This window comes from Vicugna pacos, chromosome 16, assembly GCF_048564905.1.
Source record: "Vicugna pacos chromosome 16, VicPac4, whole genome shotgun sequence".
Taxonomy (NCBI): domain Eukaryota; kingdom Metazoa; phylum Chordata; class Mammalia; order Artiodactyla; family Camelidae; genus Vicugna; species Vicugna pacos.
In genome coordinates, this window is record NC_133002.1 from 8,183,078 (window position 1) to 8,197,819 (window position 14,742).

General features: G+C 47.0%; 2 protein-coding genes across 4 annotated transcripts; one reads left to right on the plus strand and one right to left on the minus strand.

Annotated features, from left to right (window-relative positions):
• Positions 1–4,800: 4,800 nt before the first annotated feature.
• SHBG (sex hormone binding globulin) lies at positions 4,801–7,356 on the minus strand. Of its 2 annotated transcripts, XM_072940403.1 has the most exons (7): positions 7,277–7,356; positions 6,914–7,103; positions 6,429–6,593; positions 6,040–6,145; positions 5,777–5,913; positions 5,203–5,407; positions 4,801–4,949 (listed from the first exon to the last, which is right to left on the minus strand). In XM_072940403.1, the coding sequence occupies exons 1-7, from the start codon at positions 7,303–7,305 to the stop codon at positions 4,801–4,803; spliced, it is 981 nt and encodes a 326-aa protein (XP_072796504.1). In that variant the 5' UTR covers positions 7,306–7,356. The 2 variants fall into 2 exon arrangements, with proteins under 2 accessions (XP_072796504.1, XP_072796505.1); XM_072940404.1 differs by lacking the exons at positions 5,203–5,407; positions 5,777–5,913 and having other exon boundaries at positions 6,040–6,200; positions 6,430–6,593.
• Positions 7,357–8,650: 1,294 nt separating this feature from the next.
• On the plus strand, positions 8,651–10,458 carry SAT2 (spermidine/spermine N1-acetyltransferase family member 2). Of its 2 annotated transcripts, XM_006218779.4 has the most exons (6): positions 8,655–8,997; positions 9,168–9,219; positions 9,350–9,433; positions 9,652–9,753; positions 9,896–9,936; positions 10,071–10,458. In XM_006218779.4, exons 1-6 carry the CDS (start codon positions 8,932–8,934, stop codon positions 10,236–10,238), a joined length of 513 nt encoding a protein of 170 aa, XP_006218841.1. In that variant the 5' UTR covers positions 8,655–8,931; the 3' UTR covers positions 10,239–10,458. The 2 variants fall into 2 exon arrangements, with proteins under 2 accessions (XP_031532085.1, XP_006218841.1); XM_031676225.2 differs by lacking the exon at positions 9,652–9,753 and having other exon boundaries at positions 8,651–8,997.
• Positions 10,459–14,742: the final 4,284 nt, after the last annotated feature.

The following is a 14,742-nucleotide window of genomic DNA, read 5'->3' on the forward strand; positions in this document are numbered from 1 at the left end:
ACCTACTGGAGACCTTGTGCAATCTCGCACTGGGGAGGTAAAGTCGCAGTTCTCACAGGGCTCCAGAGACCCACAGTCTAGTACACGGCGGTACCAGGGCATTCACCAACCTCGTGTTAAGAATCATTATCGATGTCTTTTCATCTCTCTTCAAATCTTGTTGCTTTTCCCTGAAGAGGTTTTTCTTCTTTCAGCTCTAACTTTAAATCCTTGGCTGTATTCCTCACGAACTCCCATTCTGACTTACCACTCTTCCGCTCAAGCTCTCCCTCCAGTCCAGGGCAGGCTTCATGGGCTTGGGATGTCCTCAGACAAGGCCGGTGCTTGGAGTGGCCTTGTGCTTGATTTAGTGCTCTGTGGTGACCATCTTGAATTTCTTTCTTTTCTTTCTGTTTTTTTTTTCTTTGATTTTGTGTGTGTGTATGGGGGAGGTAATTAGGTTTATTCATTTATTATTTTTTTTAAGAAGAGGTACTGGGGATTGAACCCAGGACCTTGTGGGTGCTAAGAAAGCACTCTACCACTTGAGCTATATCCTCCCCTCATCTTGAATTTCTTAATAATTTTATCTTCAAACCTGTGCTTTGTCAGTGAAGTCCAGTGGGACAATGGAGCATGGGTGTGAGCAGAGGAGATAAGTCTAACATGCCATCCGTGATGGTCCATGAGCACAGATCTCAGGTGGACCCACCATGTGTGGGGGTTCAGCAAGACTCAGAGTAAGTAAGGTAAGCATATCATGTCTACACCTGAATAAGTGGGAGTACTGACAGCTGAGAGACCACACTTTCCTTTATAAACAGAACTTGCTTTGAACACAGAAAGAAGGCAATGGCATTCCAGGGGACATAGGTGATCGAGGTATCCTATCACATGCTTTCTCAGTCACGTCACTTCCCTGATTTAGGCAACTGCTTCTGCTGGCAGTGATGACATGGAAAGAAAGGGAAAGCTGAGGCAACCCATAATTCTCTTTCCTTTCAGTCCTTCTGTACTGATCAGTAAGCTGAAGGTTTAAAAATGTTATTTGCTTCATTTAGAATAACATTAAATAAATATGACAAGTCAAGAGAAGGATGATGGAAAAAAGGAAAACATTTTCTATTTTAGTACCTGGAACATCACTCTTTTCCTGCTTTTTGAACAAGAGATTCCACATTTTCATTTTGCACTGGGTCCCACAAATTCTGCAGCTGGCCCTACTTCAGTCCCTTCCACGGCAGGTTCAGGATTATTATTTTTCTCAAAATACAGTTTTAATTAGGTCACCCCTCACCTCAAAGGTCTTCAGTGGCTTCCTGTGATCCTGCAGGAAATAGTCCTGATTCTTCAGTCTAACCTTCAGGGTACTCCACAGCCTAGACCCAGTCTGTGTCCCCCAGCCTCCTTTGCCACTAGGCCCTAACTAGCCCTCCACTGGAGCTGAGCTGGCCACTCCTGGGACAGGCTGTGCTTATTGCTGTCTTAACACCTTTGTCCATTTCATTTCCTCGTCCTGGAAGACTGCCCACCCTTTAGAGTCCAACCCGAACTTCCATTCATTCATTCAACGTGTATCTAATAAGCATTTGCTCAGAGCCAGGCTCTGTTCTGGTCCCTATGCTCCTGGGGCTCCCATTCCAATAAACAGCAAAACAAGCAAAAAATTTAATAATGTTAATATTATGCAGAAAAAAACCAGAGTGATGTGCCAGAGGTCATACAGGTCATTGTAGGACAAAGGGAGTTTTACAAGATGAAGAGTTCTGAAGATGGACAGTGGTGATGATTTTACAACACTGTGAAGCTTAATGCCACCAAACTGGACACTTAAAAATGGTTAAAATTATGTTATGTGTCTTTTACTACAATTTAAAAAAAAAGGAAAGAAACACTGATGTTCCTCTGCTGACCAGATCAAGCCCCAACTCCGCAACAGGACATAAAAGACCTCTCAGCCCATGGCTGAAGGAGCCTCCCCAGTCTGCCCTCATTCTATCTCAGCCTGTCCCTGCTTCAGACACATCACACACCCTTTCTTATCTTCTGTATGTGGCAGGCTCAGACATATTTCAGGAACTCTGCACAAGGCTAATGATATCAACAAGAGTAACATCCCTCATATACTGGGTGCTTTTTATATGCCGAGCACCATGCTAGGCATTTGATACATGATTTCACCAAACCCAGTAATCCTATGAGTAGGGTAACTGGCCCATTTTCTAGGTGGGGAAACTGAAAGTTAAAGATGTTAATTATTTGTTCAAGTTCCTGGCACTTCCTAGAAATCCCTATTAATGCATTTTACGTGTCTCTCTCCCTAGACCCTGGTTCTCCAGGGCCAGGACCAACTCTTGCTCATCCCTGGAGTCCCTGTGGACTACCTAACATAATGCTTGGCATACTGTCAGGAGCCAATAAATGTTAGTTGAAAGAAAGGAAAAGAGAGGGGAGGGTATGACTCAGTGGTAGAGTGCCTGCTTAGCATGCATGACATCCTGGGTTCAATCCCCTGTACCTCCACCAAAAATAAACAAACAAACAAACCTAATTACCTCCCCCACGAAAGAAAGAAAGAAAGAAAGAAAGAAAGAAAGAAAGAAAGAAAGAAAGAAAGAAAGAAAGAAAGAAAGAAAGAAAGAAAGAAAGAAAGAAAGAAAGAGAGAAAGAAAAAGAGAGAAAGGGGTAGAGGAGGGTGGAGAGGAAGGGAAGGTGGGGAAGGGAAGAGAGTGATAATACATTGGGTAGAGTGAGTGGGCAGACCAGGCCTGAATGCTGCAGCATATGGTGCCAAGCTCTGGAAAGGTTTCAGGGGTGTGGGGGAGGTACAGGACACTGGGCAGGCATCGTAGGTGCCCTTGGTGGGTCCTGGCAGAGTCTGTGTCAAAGCGGGGTAGGGGGGTGGGCCTTAATGAAAGAGTGTAGACAGCTCTGGATGGTAATCAGGAATCCTGGAATCTAGGGCAGGCTGGAGAAAGAGAGGTTGGGGGCACGGTGTCCTGGACAGGATGGAGTGGAGGAAGGAGAGAAAAGCTAGCCCCTGGGAAATTCCTCAAGGCCAGGAAGTTACAACTCAGAACAACCCCCTTGGTGCGATCCCAGGTGTGCTGAGGCCCTTTAACCTCTCTCCCCACTAGCCAATACCCGAGGCCCCGTAGGACTGGTTTCTTTTCATTATTCAGGTCTCTGCTCAAGTGACACTGCCTCAGGGAGGCCTTCCCTGACCACTTGGGTAATGTCACTCCTTCTCTACCACCCTTGCTTCTACTACAGGATTCTGTTCCCTTTCTGGAGATGCCCACTATCGGAAATGGCCTTGCTTATTTATTTTTGTTTATGAGCTGTCTGGCTGTTGCCTTCCTTATATTGTGAGCTTGCTTCATAGGGGCAGGGATTCTGTCTATCCTTTTCATCAATGCATTCTCTGTGTCTAGAACAGTGCCTGGTATACAGTAGGTGCTCAGGAAATGTCAGTTGAATGGACATGTCCAAGTGGCCCAGGCTGACCTTGAACATTGCCCAGGGACCAGAGTTGAATTGGGGCTCCCTGGCCATGCTGAAGACTTTCCTGCAAAACACTCTGACTGGATGGAGGCAGCTATAGACCTTGCAAACTTGAGATCAAGAGGGTCCAAGGAGGGGCCTAGGATTTGTGTCTTCCAACCCTGAGACTCTCTGGAAGTCTCCTTACCCTGGAGCCATTTAGGTCCTGGCTGATCCCTGCAAAAAGGGGGCAGAAGGTCCAGTGAGTGACTCACCCTGTTGCCTGGATTACTGGTAGGAAGATCCTCATCACCTGGGAAGCTGGCACACTAGGATCCCCATGGGGTCTGGAGATGGGGGCTAGGTTAACAGTTCCTAAGAGGGATGAGGACTGAGAGGTGGGGACTGATGGCTGGAGTTCCCTAGGGGGCTGGGAGCTTCGGGCTAGGATGTAAGGATTTGCAAGAGGGCTGAGAGCTGGGAGCTAGGGGCTGGGGGGTTGGGCATGAAGTTTCCCAGGGAGCTGGGGGCTGGGGCAAAAGGGTGCCCCAGGGAGGAGCTGGGGCACCAGGATTCTGCAGAGGTCTGGGGGCTTAGGGCTGGGTCACCATATATTCTTTGAGGGCAGAGATATTCCTGAATCTGTCCTTTCCAGCTGGGACTAGCACAAGCCAATTCTTGTTTAATGGAGTAAAGACAAATTCCTCTGGGAACGCAGCAAGTACACCAAGGCTAGGAGAGACAGGCAGCTTTCTCCCTCTGCTCTCCTCCCTTTTATTTTCTCTCTGCTGCCTCCACCCCTTTTCCCAGAACCCCTGCCCTCATCTTTCTATGACCCACTCACGCCCCCTGCTGCTTCTTTCTTGGATAGCAGTGGCTAGTCTAAAGGACAACAAAATCCCATCTCTTCTTCCCTTCCCTCCTGATTTCTGGGGACCAGCCTCAGAGGAAGGAAGCTAAAGTCCCAAAGGAATAGCTGCTGGGGAAGGAGGTGGGGGTGTATGTATCTGTGGGTGCTATCATCACGTCCTCAGAAAGCCCTCCTTGACTCCCCCCCAACCCAGGTCAAGGCAGCTGGCCTCCAAGCTCTCTCAGCTCCCTGACTGCTCCTTTATGATGCTTATCAGAGTTTCCAATTATCCACTCACTTGTTAGGCTTTGATGGATGCCTGCCTCCCCCAGGGGACCGTGAGCACCGAGAGGGCAGGAAGCAGGGTTAATATTGCTCATCAGTATAACCCAGTGCTTGGCACAGCACCTGGTACATTGCAGATGCACAGTAAATATTTGTTGAATAAATGAATGAGTGACGTTCAAAGGGGGTTCTTAGGTAGGGATTTAATAGGTGGTGTCAGTGCCATTGCTTGGGCTCTGAGGACAGCTGTGAGTCCAGATGTCCTGGTTTCTGCTCAAGGCCCGGTCCATGTCCAGCCTCTGGCCTTGTGCCCAAAGGCCATCCAAGCAAAAGGAGGCAGAAGAGGCCTCTCCTAGAGGGAGGTAGCATTGAGGGGACATTAGGGTGGCTTGGATCCAGAAGCTCCTCCCTGCTTTTCCAGTTCTCCAACCTAAATTTTTGAAAGCACTTCCTCCCACTACCCGCTTACCCTCTCTCTTCTTGTAGCCTTTTCCTCTTCCCTCCCAGAGGTTTTCTTCCCCTAAAAATGCACCCCTTCCCATCTTCTCCCCTCCCCTTAGCTGTTTCCAGTGGTGTGCTGAGAAACGTGAACATCACTTTCTTACCTGGCAAAGCCCCCAGGAAGAGACGCCCCTGCAGCTGGGCCCAGAGGTTGAAGAGGGAGCCAGGACCCACAGGAGGCAGAGTAAGCATCTCCTTCTTTGGCCCCTGGCTCAGAACCACCCTGGACACAGTCAGATTCAGCTGAAGAGGGAGTCCCAAGACCAGGGGCAGGTCCAGCTCTGGCCCCGACCCAGAAGACAGTACCACCTTATGCAGAGTATATTGGAAGGGACACAAGTTGGGGAGGAAAGAGTGAACCTTGTGGTCCCACTCTGGCTGCCTCAATTCTGCCTCTTAGCCACACAGTCTAATTACTGGCCATTCTCACCACCTCGATCCTGCCTCCATTCTCCTGGCTTGGCCTTCTATAAAACCACACCCACCCCAAGTCCCAGGTAAATATACAATCTTAAGTAAAAGCCATTTGCTTGGTGTAGGCAGCTTCAACATGTGTCTCTGCAGGCCCCCCATCCCCCAACCCCTACCCTTAACCTTTCCTAGTATTGACTTCTTAGAGTCCCCTTTTCTCCCACTGCTTCCAGGCTCCAGCAAATACAGGAAGCATCCCTCTCTTACTTGATCTTGGAGGTGAAGGCTGAGCCGAGGAGGGTCTTCTGGGGTCCCAAGGGCAAGGAGAGGGCCTGAGCCTGCTGCTAGCTGGAGTCCCAGGTCCAGGGAGAAGGCCCAGGGCTCTACATGAGGCTGGGGAATGTCTGGGGGGGTGGGGGGGGGAGAAATGATCTTCCTGAGGTCTCAAGGTTGGGTATTTGTGGACGGAAGAGGCTAGTGGTGGAGGGAAATGGATACAAGCTGGTCATGGAGAGAAAGATAGCCTTTACCTTGAAGACTGCGTTCTGCACCAGTCCCTGGAGGGAAGAATATCCCAGGCTGAGACTCTACGGAGCAGCTTCTGAGGCCAGTGGGGACAGATGCTGAGCTCTGGGCCTGTTGGTCCAGCCAGTCATGCTGGTGCAGGCAGTCATCCAGGGCAGGGACCAATTGGAGCCCATGGGGGAAAGGGAAGATGTGGGGATGCTGGAATCAGGACATCTGAGCCCTAGTCCCAGCCTCTCCACCCTCAGCTTATTCCCCTCCAAGACACAAGTATTTGGCCTCCCCCTACGCAGCTCTCACCCCATCCCCTCTCCATGAAGTGTGGACTTAGACCCCCATGGCCACCCAGCCAGCAAAGCTTTACCAGCTTTGGTTACCCCTGTGATGCAGTTACCGGTAACCAGAGGTTGGAGGCAGGGAACAGCAGCCTCCCCACCGCGATCCTCATGATGGGCTGGGGTTTGTTGGCCAGAGGCCCAGAGACCTGTCTCAGACACAGGCAGCACCTCCTCCCCATCCACCCCAGCAGCACAGAGTCCCCATGGATCTTCACTTCTAACTGCAGGAAGGAAAAGAGAAGCAGAACCAGGACCCCTGAGGCCTGCCTTCACCACTTTCTTCAGAGGCAGCTTTGTATGGCAGAAAGAACACGTACTTGAAGAGTCAGCTAACATCACTAGCTCACTTGGGACTTGTCACTTATATACTAAGCCTCAGAATTCCTCTTTGAAAAAAATGGAGACAAGAATAGCAGCTTCATGGGGCTTTTATGTGGATTCAATGAGATGACAATGGTAAAGGGATACCCAGTAACTTGGTTCTGTTCCCTTCCGTAGACCAGCTCAAGACACCCCTCTCTCAGGACTAGATCTGGCTTACCTGGTGCCACCTCCCATCATCCAGCCGGGGTCCAGTGACCACTGTAAGCTGGGCCCAGTGATTGTGAAGCTGGACCTCAGGCCTGCCATCCCGAAGTCCCAGCACAAACCAGTCATCCTTTGGGTTGGTGTCACCATAAAAAATCACTCCCTCTGGATCCCAGGTGCGAAACTCATAGGAAGAGGAGGTTCTGGAAGGACACAGAAGGACTGGGTATGGGGTGTGCCCTTTGATGGTAGATGTGAGGTTGAGGGAGGTGGACTTCAGGGAGAGAGAAGGGCATGGAGAAATGGAAAAGAAAGGAGATGATGAAGAGAGGGTGAGGTCAGGGGACTAGGTCAAGGAATTAGGTCAACCCCATACTTTGTGATCTTGGTGAGGCTGAAGGTCATGATGGTGACAGGCTCTTGTCCTGGGCCATTGCTGAGGTGTAGAGCAGGAGGGTCCTGAGTCCTCTGTCAGAGATAGAAAACAAACAAGCTGAAATAAGGACATGCCGGAGACAGAGGGAGGGAGGGAGAGGCACTGCTACAAGGCCAGGGGAGGAAAGAAAGGAACAGGGTAGAGCCAAAGAGTAGCTCATTTAAACACAGATGGGGCTGAGCACCCTGTCCTGCCCCTGGACCTGGCTGGGGACAGTGTGTCTCAGGGCCCTTCCTGCGTGGCTAGGACCATGTGGCCAGTGGTCCTCTGCTCTCCATTATCAGCCTTGGTCCTCTCTGTGCCTCAGACAGCTCTGGGGAGAAAGCATGGGGGCAGGCAGCCTCACACATGGTTGGTGGAGGGTTAAAGGTTGCCTCGGGGGTAAGAAGGAGGGCAGGAGACAGGGCCACTGACCCTTCGGCCCCTCTGAGGACAAATGGAGAAAGGGACAGAGTTCCTCCACTACCCTCCCCCACTGCTGAGAAAGTTTATGAGCTGGGAGAGGACTTCCCTCTTCCCTTCCTCTAGAGCCTGACCTGTGTCTTCCAAGCCTTCTGCCCACCTGCGGAGGCTGCCTTGATGACAATCAAGAGATCTAACAACAGGAACAGTCCTGCTGGGCTCCCCAAGTAGCATCCTCCGCGAGGCCTAGAGCTGAGACTCAGAATCCCAAATACTAGCTGAGTGACTGTGGGCAAGTCACCCCCCCAGTGTGCTTTAGTGTCCTTGTCTGTAAAACGTGAAAAATAATACCTACTTTATGGGGTTTCTGTGAATGAGGATGAATCGAGATAATGCAGGCATGGTGCCTGGTATCTGCTCTGAGCTCCTCTCGCAGTATTTTCCCAGGCCTCTGAGGCTTTTCTCATAGGGAGGTATTGTCTCTGAGTGACAGTCAGTGGATACTAAGAAATCTGCCCCTCCCAACTCCCGGTTATCTCCTCTTAATTGTTTATGACAAGGCCTAGCCATTTACCAATAGAAATTCATCACCCTCTCCCCCGACCCATTTAAAATACAAGAGAAGTAACACTCTGAGCCAGTAGGAATGAGCTGGAGGTCTTGGGGCTCATCCAGGGTCTGGGTGGGCTGGAATGGGTGAATTTGAGTGAAGGGTAGAGCAGGTAATCACTGCACACTTCAGTTAAAGAAGGAGGTGTCTTTGGGCCGTAGGATTTCTCCAGTGGAGGCTGGAACACCCACGTAACAACAGCGAGGGAGCCTCGGCAGTCCAGCCTTGACCCCTGACCAGGGGCGCGGTCACGAGACCGGGTCTCGGTGGGTAGGGCAGAGGGGCGGGGACATGCCTGATCTGCAAGCTGATTGGCTGGTGGTTGAGCGCCGGCGGAGGCAGAATTTAGGGGCTACCGGGCTATGAGGCGCACTCGCCCGACCACTTTCTCGGCCCCGCAGTAGCCGGAATTGGGCTTCGGCTTCCCAGCTCGCGGCGTCCCCACAGCCTCGCTCCCCCAGCTCCCCCGGCTTTCCACGATCCGAATTTGCAGGCCCCTTAAAGGGTCCCAGTTGCTCTTTGCTCGATCCTGCAGAACGGAAGTGAGGGCCCTGGACTTCAGTCTCAGACGGTGGGGATCGGGATGGCTTCCGTGCTGATCCGAGAGGCCAAGGAGGGAGACTGTGGAAATATCCTGAGGCTGATTCGGGTGAAGGCTGCGGGTCTGAAACCGGGGTCCCAGAGCTGGGCAGAGCGGCACGGCCGAAATGGGGCGGGGAGGTGGGAGTGGGAGCAGGGTGAGGAGCTGGCACTGGAGGCCCTACTTAGGGAGCAGATAGGCCCTTTTGCCCTAATCTAGCCTCAACCTCTACGCCACAGGAACTCGCTGAATACGAGAAACTCTTGGATCAGGTGAAGATCAGTGAAGAAGGTAGGGGCCCAACACCTGGGTCCTGAAGGAGGCTGGGGTGGAAGTGAGGGATGGGTTCCCGACGCAATAGCTCCAGACCAGACCCACCTAGACCTTCATTCTGTCTCTGTCACAACTCTGATCTCTGCAGCCCTGAGAGCAGATGGCTTTGGAGAGAATCCTTTTTATCACTGTTTGGTAGCAGAGATTCTTCCTGCCCCCGGGGAGCCACAGGGTAAGACTACCCCGACCTCAGAGGTCACTTCTTCAGTCAGCCCTGGGGGTAGGGTGTAGCTCAGTGATAGAGTGCATGGTCCTGGGTTCAGTCCCCAGTACCTCTATCATAATAAGTAAATAAACCTAATTACTTACCCCCCCAAAAAAAACTCCAGTCAGCTTCAAAGTTCTCTCCCCTAGGCGTCTGCGGCTTCACCCCTCTTTTTGCTCTCTCAGGGCCCTGTGTGGTGGGCTATGGGCTGTACTACTTCATCTACAGCACATGGAAGGGACGAAACATTTATCTGGAAGACATCTACGTGAAGCCCGAATATCGGGGTACTGGACAGAGGCTGGGATGGGAGAAAAGCCACCCATAGACCAGATTGCTATTTCTTGCCCCTTAATCCTAGCCTATGACCTTGTCTGATCCCCTTCAACTCAGACAATTCCTCTTTTTGCATTTTTCTCACCACATTAGGTCAGGGGATTGGCTCCAAAATAATCAAAAAGGTGGCTGAGGTGAGGAGAGGGGTGGGGCTACAAGCTGGGCCCTGGCAAAGCAAAGCTGTATGGGGGGCACCTGGGTTGAATGGAGGGTGAGGAAGCCTTTTCCTTTTTGACCCCAGTCAAGTGAGTGATGTCTTCTCCCACAGGTGGCCCTGGATAAGGGCTGCTCCCAGTTCCGCCTGTCAGTCCTGGACTGGAACAAGAGGGCCATGGACTTGTACAAGGCCCTAGGAGCCCAAGATCTGACGGAAGCTGAGGGCTGGCACTCCTTTCGCTTCGAAGGAGAGGCAATGAGGGAGCTGGCAGGAAAGTGATCCCATCCCTTGAGAATCTCTATCTCAGTTTCTCCACGCCCACCAGCTCAAGCACTCCTTAGAGACTATCACCCCAGAGATAGTCTCCACCGACAAAGGCCTTCCTGAAGGAAGGAGGATTGGGGGTGAATATTCCCAAATGGAAAGAGCAGAAGCATGGAAAAGGCCTTCCCACCTTCTTGTTAAGGGTGAAAAATAAATGAGAATTCCTATGTGCTGATGTGGTGTTGGGAGGAGAAATTGAGTATGTGATAAGCTTCAGCCACTTTACAACCCTTCCTCAGTGTTCTGGTCAGTGGATGTTGCTCCTGGGGGTAAAGGTGGGCCTAAGATGACTTTCGCTCTCAATGGACCAGAGTCTTGGCTCTGGCCTGTAGAATTTAGAGAAAAGAAGAGCAAGGGGCCAGCTTTCACATCAGGCTTGTAGGTCACGTTTGGGACCCAGACAAAGGCGTACAGTGTGTGGACTGGGCTGTGCAGAATCCATGACTGAGGCTAGCCCACAGACTCAACAGATGGAGCAGGCTGCCACCTAGTGGTGGCTTTTCAGGGGCACAGGGCATTTCACTTGCCCTGACTTTAAAAAATCCGCTCAGCTATTTAGTGATTTTTCTTTTTCAAAAGTCACAAAGCCTTTATTTTCGGTTCTGCAAAACTGGAACAAACTTTAAGGGCCCATGAAGGTAAGAAGGGAAACAAACTAATTCCCCACTTTCATAATATTTTATTGCACAAGTAATACAGGTTTGTTGAAGAAATATTTGAAGTATATATAAAAATAGAATCCATAGCCTTACTTACATAATTATTAACCCTTTGGTATCAATTCTTTAGTTTTTTTCAGCGTACATATATACATATAACTAGTTAAGTGTGTTGGCGTTTATGGGATTGTACTCTTTTGTGACCTGTTTTTTTCATTTAACAATAAATCAGAAAATCTTCCCATACTATTAAACACATCTGTCATCTGCCATCCATGCTGGCATATTATTCCTTTTGTAGATGAGCCATTGGTTAAATGGTCATAATTTAGACACTGAAAAGTAGGTAACAAATGTGTAAATTGTAAGAAACAGGATCTATAGCGTATGGAGAGTTGAAGAATCCATCTTAAAAGATTCAAATTAAAAAATATTTAGTCAAAGAACAATTCAGGGGCCCATATTCTTCCAGAGTAATGCCAATTTTTGAGCCTTAGATGTTGGGGCTGACTGATATGGAATGATAAGCACCTGGGGTCTGGCCATTCTCCGTTCCAGGGAGAACAGAGGGAAGGGCATTTAGGGTAAGGGGTTTTTAAAGGGAAAATAGAGAAAACTTAGTTAAAATATCTGTCAAATCTTTCCACATCCCTATCCCTACTTCCACTATCATCTCTCTTTGAAAGTTGCCATAGCCTCTTAACTGATCTCCCAGACTCCCTAATTCCTTCCTGTAACTGGGTTATTTATTTATTTTTATCAAAGATATACAATATATTATTTAAAGAATCAAATATTTCTATAAGGTGTATATATTGAAAGAAGTAGTCTCCCAATTCCCTTCACTCTTCAAAGTCAATCACTTTCAATTGAGTTTTTAAATTGTTTTTTTTTTCAATTTACTTTCATATCTCAAACTCAAAATAGCATACAAATATTGCTACTTTTTGATGTTTCTGCAGGCATGACTATGGATCTTCCACTGCTAACTCTCTTTTCCAACTTCCCCATCACCCCACCTGCACTTCTCATCCTCCCATCCTTCCAATATTATATCATAACTCTGGTTGAATCTGTGTTTCGTTATGATTATACAAATGCTCTTTACAGTTGAGCCACGTGGATGGTTGGTTTTTTCTTCTCTTGCACCATTTTTGTTTTCCTTGGAATCAACACTTGCCTTGTCTTCTTTATTTTCCTTAGTTTTCTGTATACTCTTATTTATCCCCCAATTCTCCCTTAGTTGTGTCAGTCTTTTCTCAGAATACATAAACACCTAAGGAATTTTATTTATTTCATGTTGAAGAACTTTCTCATAGAGCCTTTAGACCTGCTTCAGCACAGAGTCTGATCTTTAGGCAACACTGTTGGTATCTCCCTTCACATCCATCCTTGGGACTCCCTTTTCCTCTGTCTTGGGTTCATAGCCTGTTTCCCAGAACCTATGTACTCATCTTTCTTCGTTTATTTTGATGAAGCTTCTTCAGAAAGGATGCCTGGGAGGTAAATTTGTTGGGATCTTAAAAATCTGAAAATGTCTATTTTACTGTTGTACATAATTGACAGTGTGGATGGGTAGCAAATATTAGTTTGGAAATAGTTTACCCTGAGAATTTTTAAGGCATTTCTCCATTGCCTTCTAGCTTCTGGTATTGCTGATAAGAAGTCTGAAATCTTATTCTGAATCCTTTGTATGAAGCCTATTTTTATTTTCCTTCTCTCTTTCCCCAACCACAGTTTTAAGATCTTTTCTTTATCCTAGCATCCTGAGATCTTACACAGAAATGTGTGGTCTTAGTGGGTTTTTGCAATCTGGAAACTCATGTCTTCAGTTATGGAAACATTTAAAAAATTTATTATTATTTTTTGGATAATTTCCTCCCCTCCATTATCTCTATGATCTCTTTCTGGAACTTTTGTTATTCAGATGTTAAATTTCATGGACTAGTCTTTTACTTTCAAAATTATTTTCTTTCCTTTTTTTCCCCCCTCTATTTTCCAGGAGATTTCTTTAATGTTATTTTCCAACCCTTCTATTGAATTTTTTTATCCACTAATGAATTTTATCTATTTTTCTTTCAGTTTTAAAAAGATATAATTTCAGTACTGTATAAGTTTAAGATATGCAGCATAATGATTTGATTTACATACATTGCAAAATGATTATCACAATAATTTTAGTTACCATCCATCATTTCATATAGTACAAAATTAAAGAAATACAGAAAAAATTTTTCTTGTGATAAGAATGCAACAATTTTCATATATAACATACAGCAGTGTTAATTATATCTATCATGTTGTATATTATATACCTCCTATTGAATTTTTATTTCTGCTTTCAGGTTTTTAATTTCTAAGAGTTCTCTTTTATTCTCTGCATTTTAAAAAGTTCTGGTTTTATTTCATGGATATATATTCTTTTCTTAACTGAGAATATTTGTGATTTTTTAAAATGTTTTTTTCCATTGTGTAATCTGTATTTCTGCTCCAACTTTTTCTTTCCTTCCCTCTTTGTTTCTTTCTTTGTTTCTTTGTTTCTTCCTTTGTTTCTTTCTTTCTTTGTTTCTTTCTTTCTTTGTCTCTTTCTTTCTTTGTTTCTTTCTTTCTTTCTTTCTTTCTTTCTTTCTTTCTTTCTTTCTTTCTTTCTTTCTTTCTCTATTTGTTTTGGCCTTTGTCTTTCATTTTAGAAGCTTTCCTCAAATGACTGGTAATCCTCAATTATCTGCTCATATTTAAGATTGACGTACACTAAGGTACACTAAGGAAGTTCTGTGTGCATCTATGTGAGAGGTAGAGAGGCATGTTGACTGTGATCTTCACTATAGGGTGATCCAAGAGGCCATTTCCTTGAGGAACCACTGATATCAATACCATTAGGTCTTTTTCCTTGTCTGGTCAGATTTCCCAGAGAAGACTCCAGACTCCCACTTGCAGGGTATAAGACAGGCTGTAGGTAATCTCAGAGCTGGGTGAAGAGGGAGTCTGGGGAAAGTCTCAACATTCAATCTGTAAACTTTCGTTTAATCCCCATTTTTAGTATCTATCTAACCGTCCAGCTATCAATCTGTCTCCTGCCTAGTCTGTGTATTTAGAAGTCCTAAGGTGAGCTGGGACATTCTGTTTGCACACTGTTTATAGTCCAGCTAGAGTAATCTCATCTAAAGGCAAGTCTACTGAAAATCCTGCCACTGTTTTCAGCACTCCAAGCTTCTGGTCAGTCCCTCCAGGCTCTGGCCCAAACCTCCGTTATCGGAAATATTATTCCAGCCATGTTTCCTCTTCAAGTTCTGACCACGTTTGACTCTTTTCAGTACCTCAGATGCACCATACACTCCTCTCTGAGCCTTCTGCACATGTCATGACCCTGTCTGAAATGTCCTCAGTATCACCTGCCCCTCATAGGTCTCACCACCTTAGGGAATGTCCTTACTCTTGAATCTATTCTCCACCGTTGTAAACTGTAAATCCTATCACTTTATACTACTGTTTAAAATCTTTCAAGGGCTCTCCAGTATTGATAAAGTGAAGGCCATTTTCCTTATTCTGATTTGTAAGTCCTTCACAATTCAGCGTCCCTACTTAAAGCCAAATGCTGTTTAAACTAGTTGTGGTTCCCCAAAGGACAAACTCTTCCTGCTCCTTTGCACTGTTGTACTCTTTGTTCTCTCAAGAATACTCTTACTGCACTTTTCCTCTAGCAAACTCCTACTCATACCTCAAATCTCAATTTGCACCATCTCCCCTGCAGAGGTCTTCCTGGATCACTCTGAACAATTGACCATTGTTTGCCTCCCTGG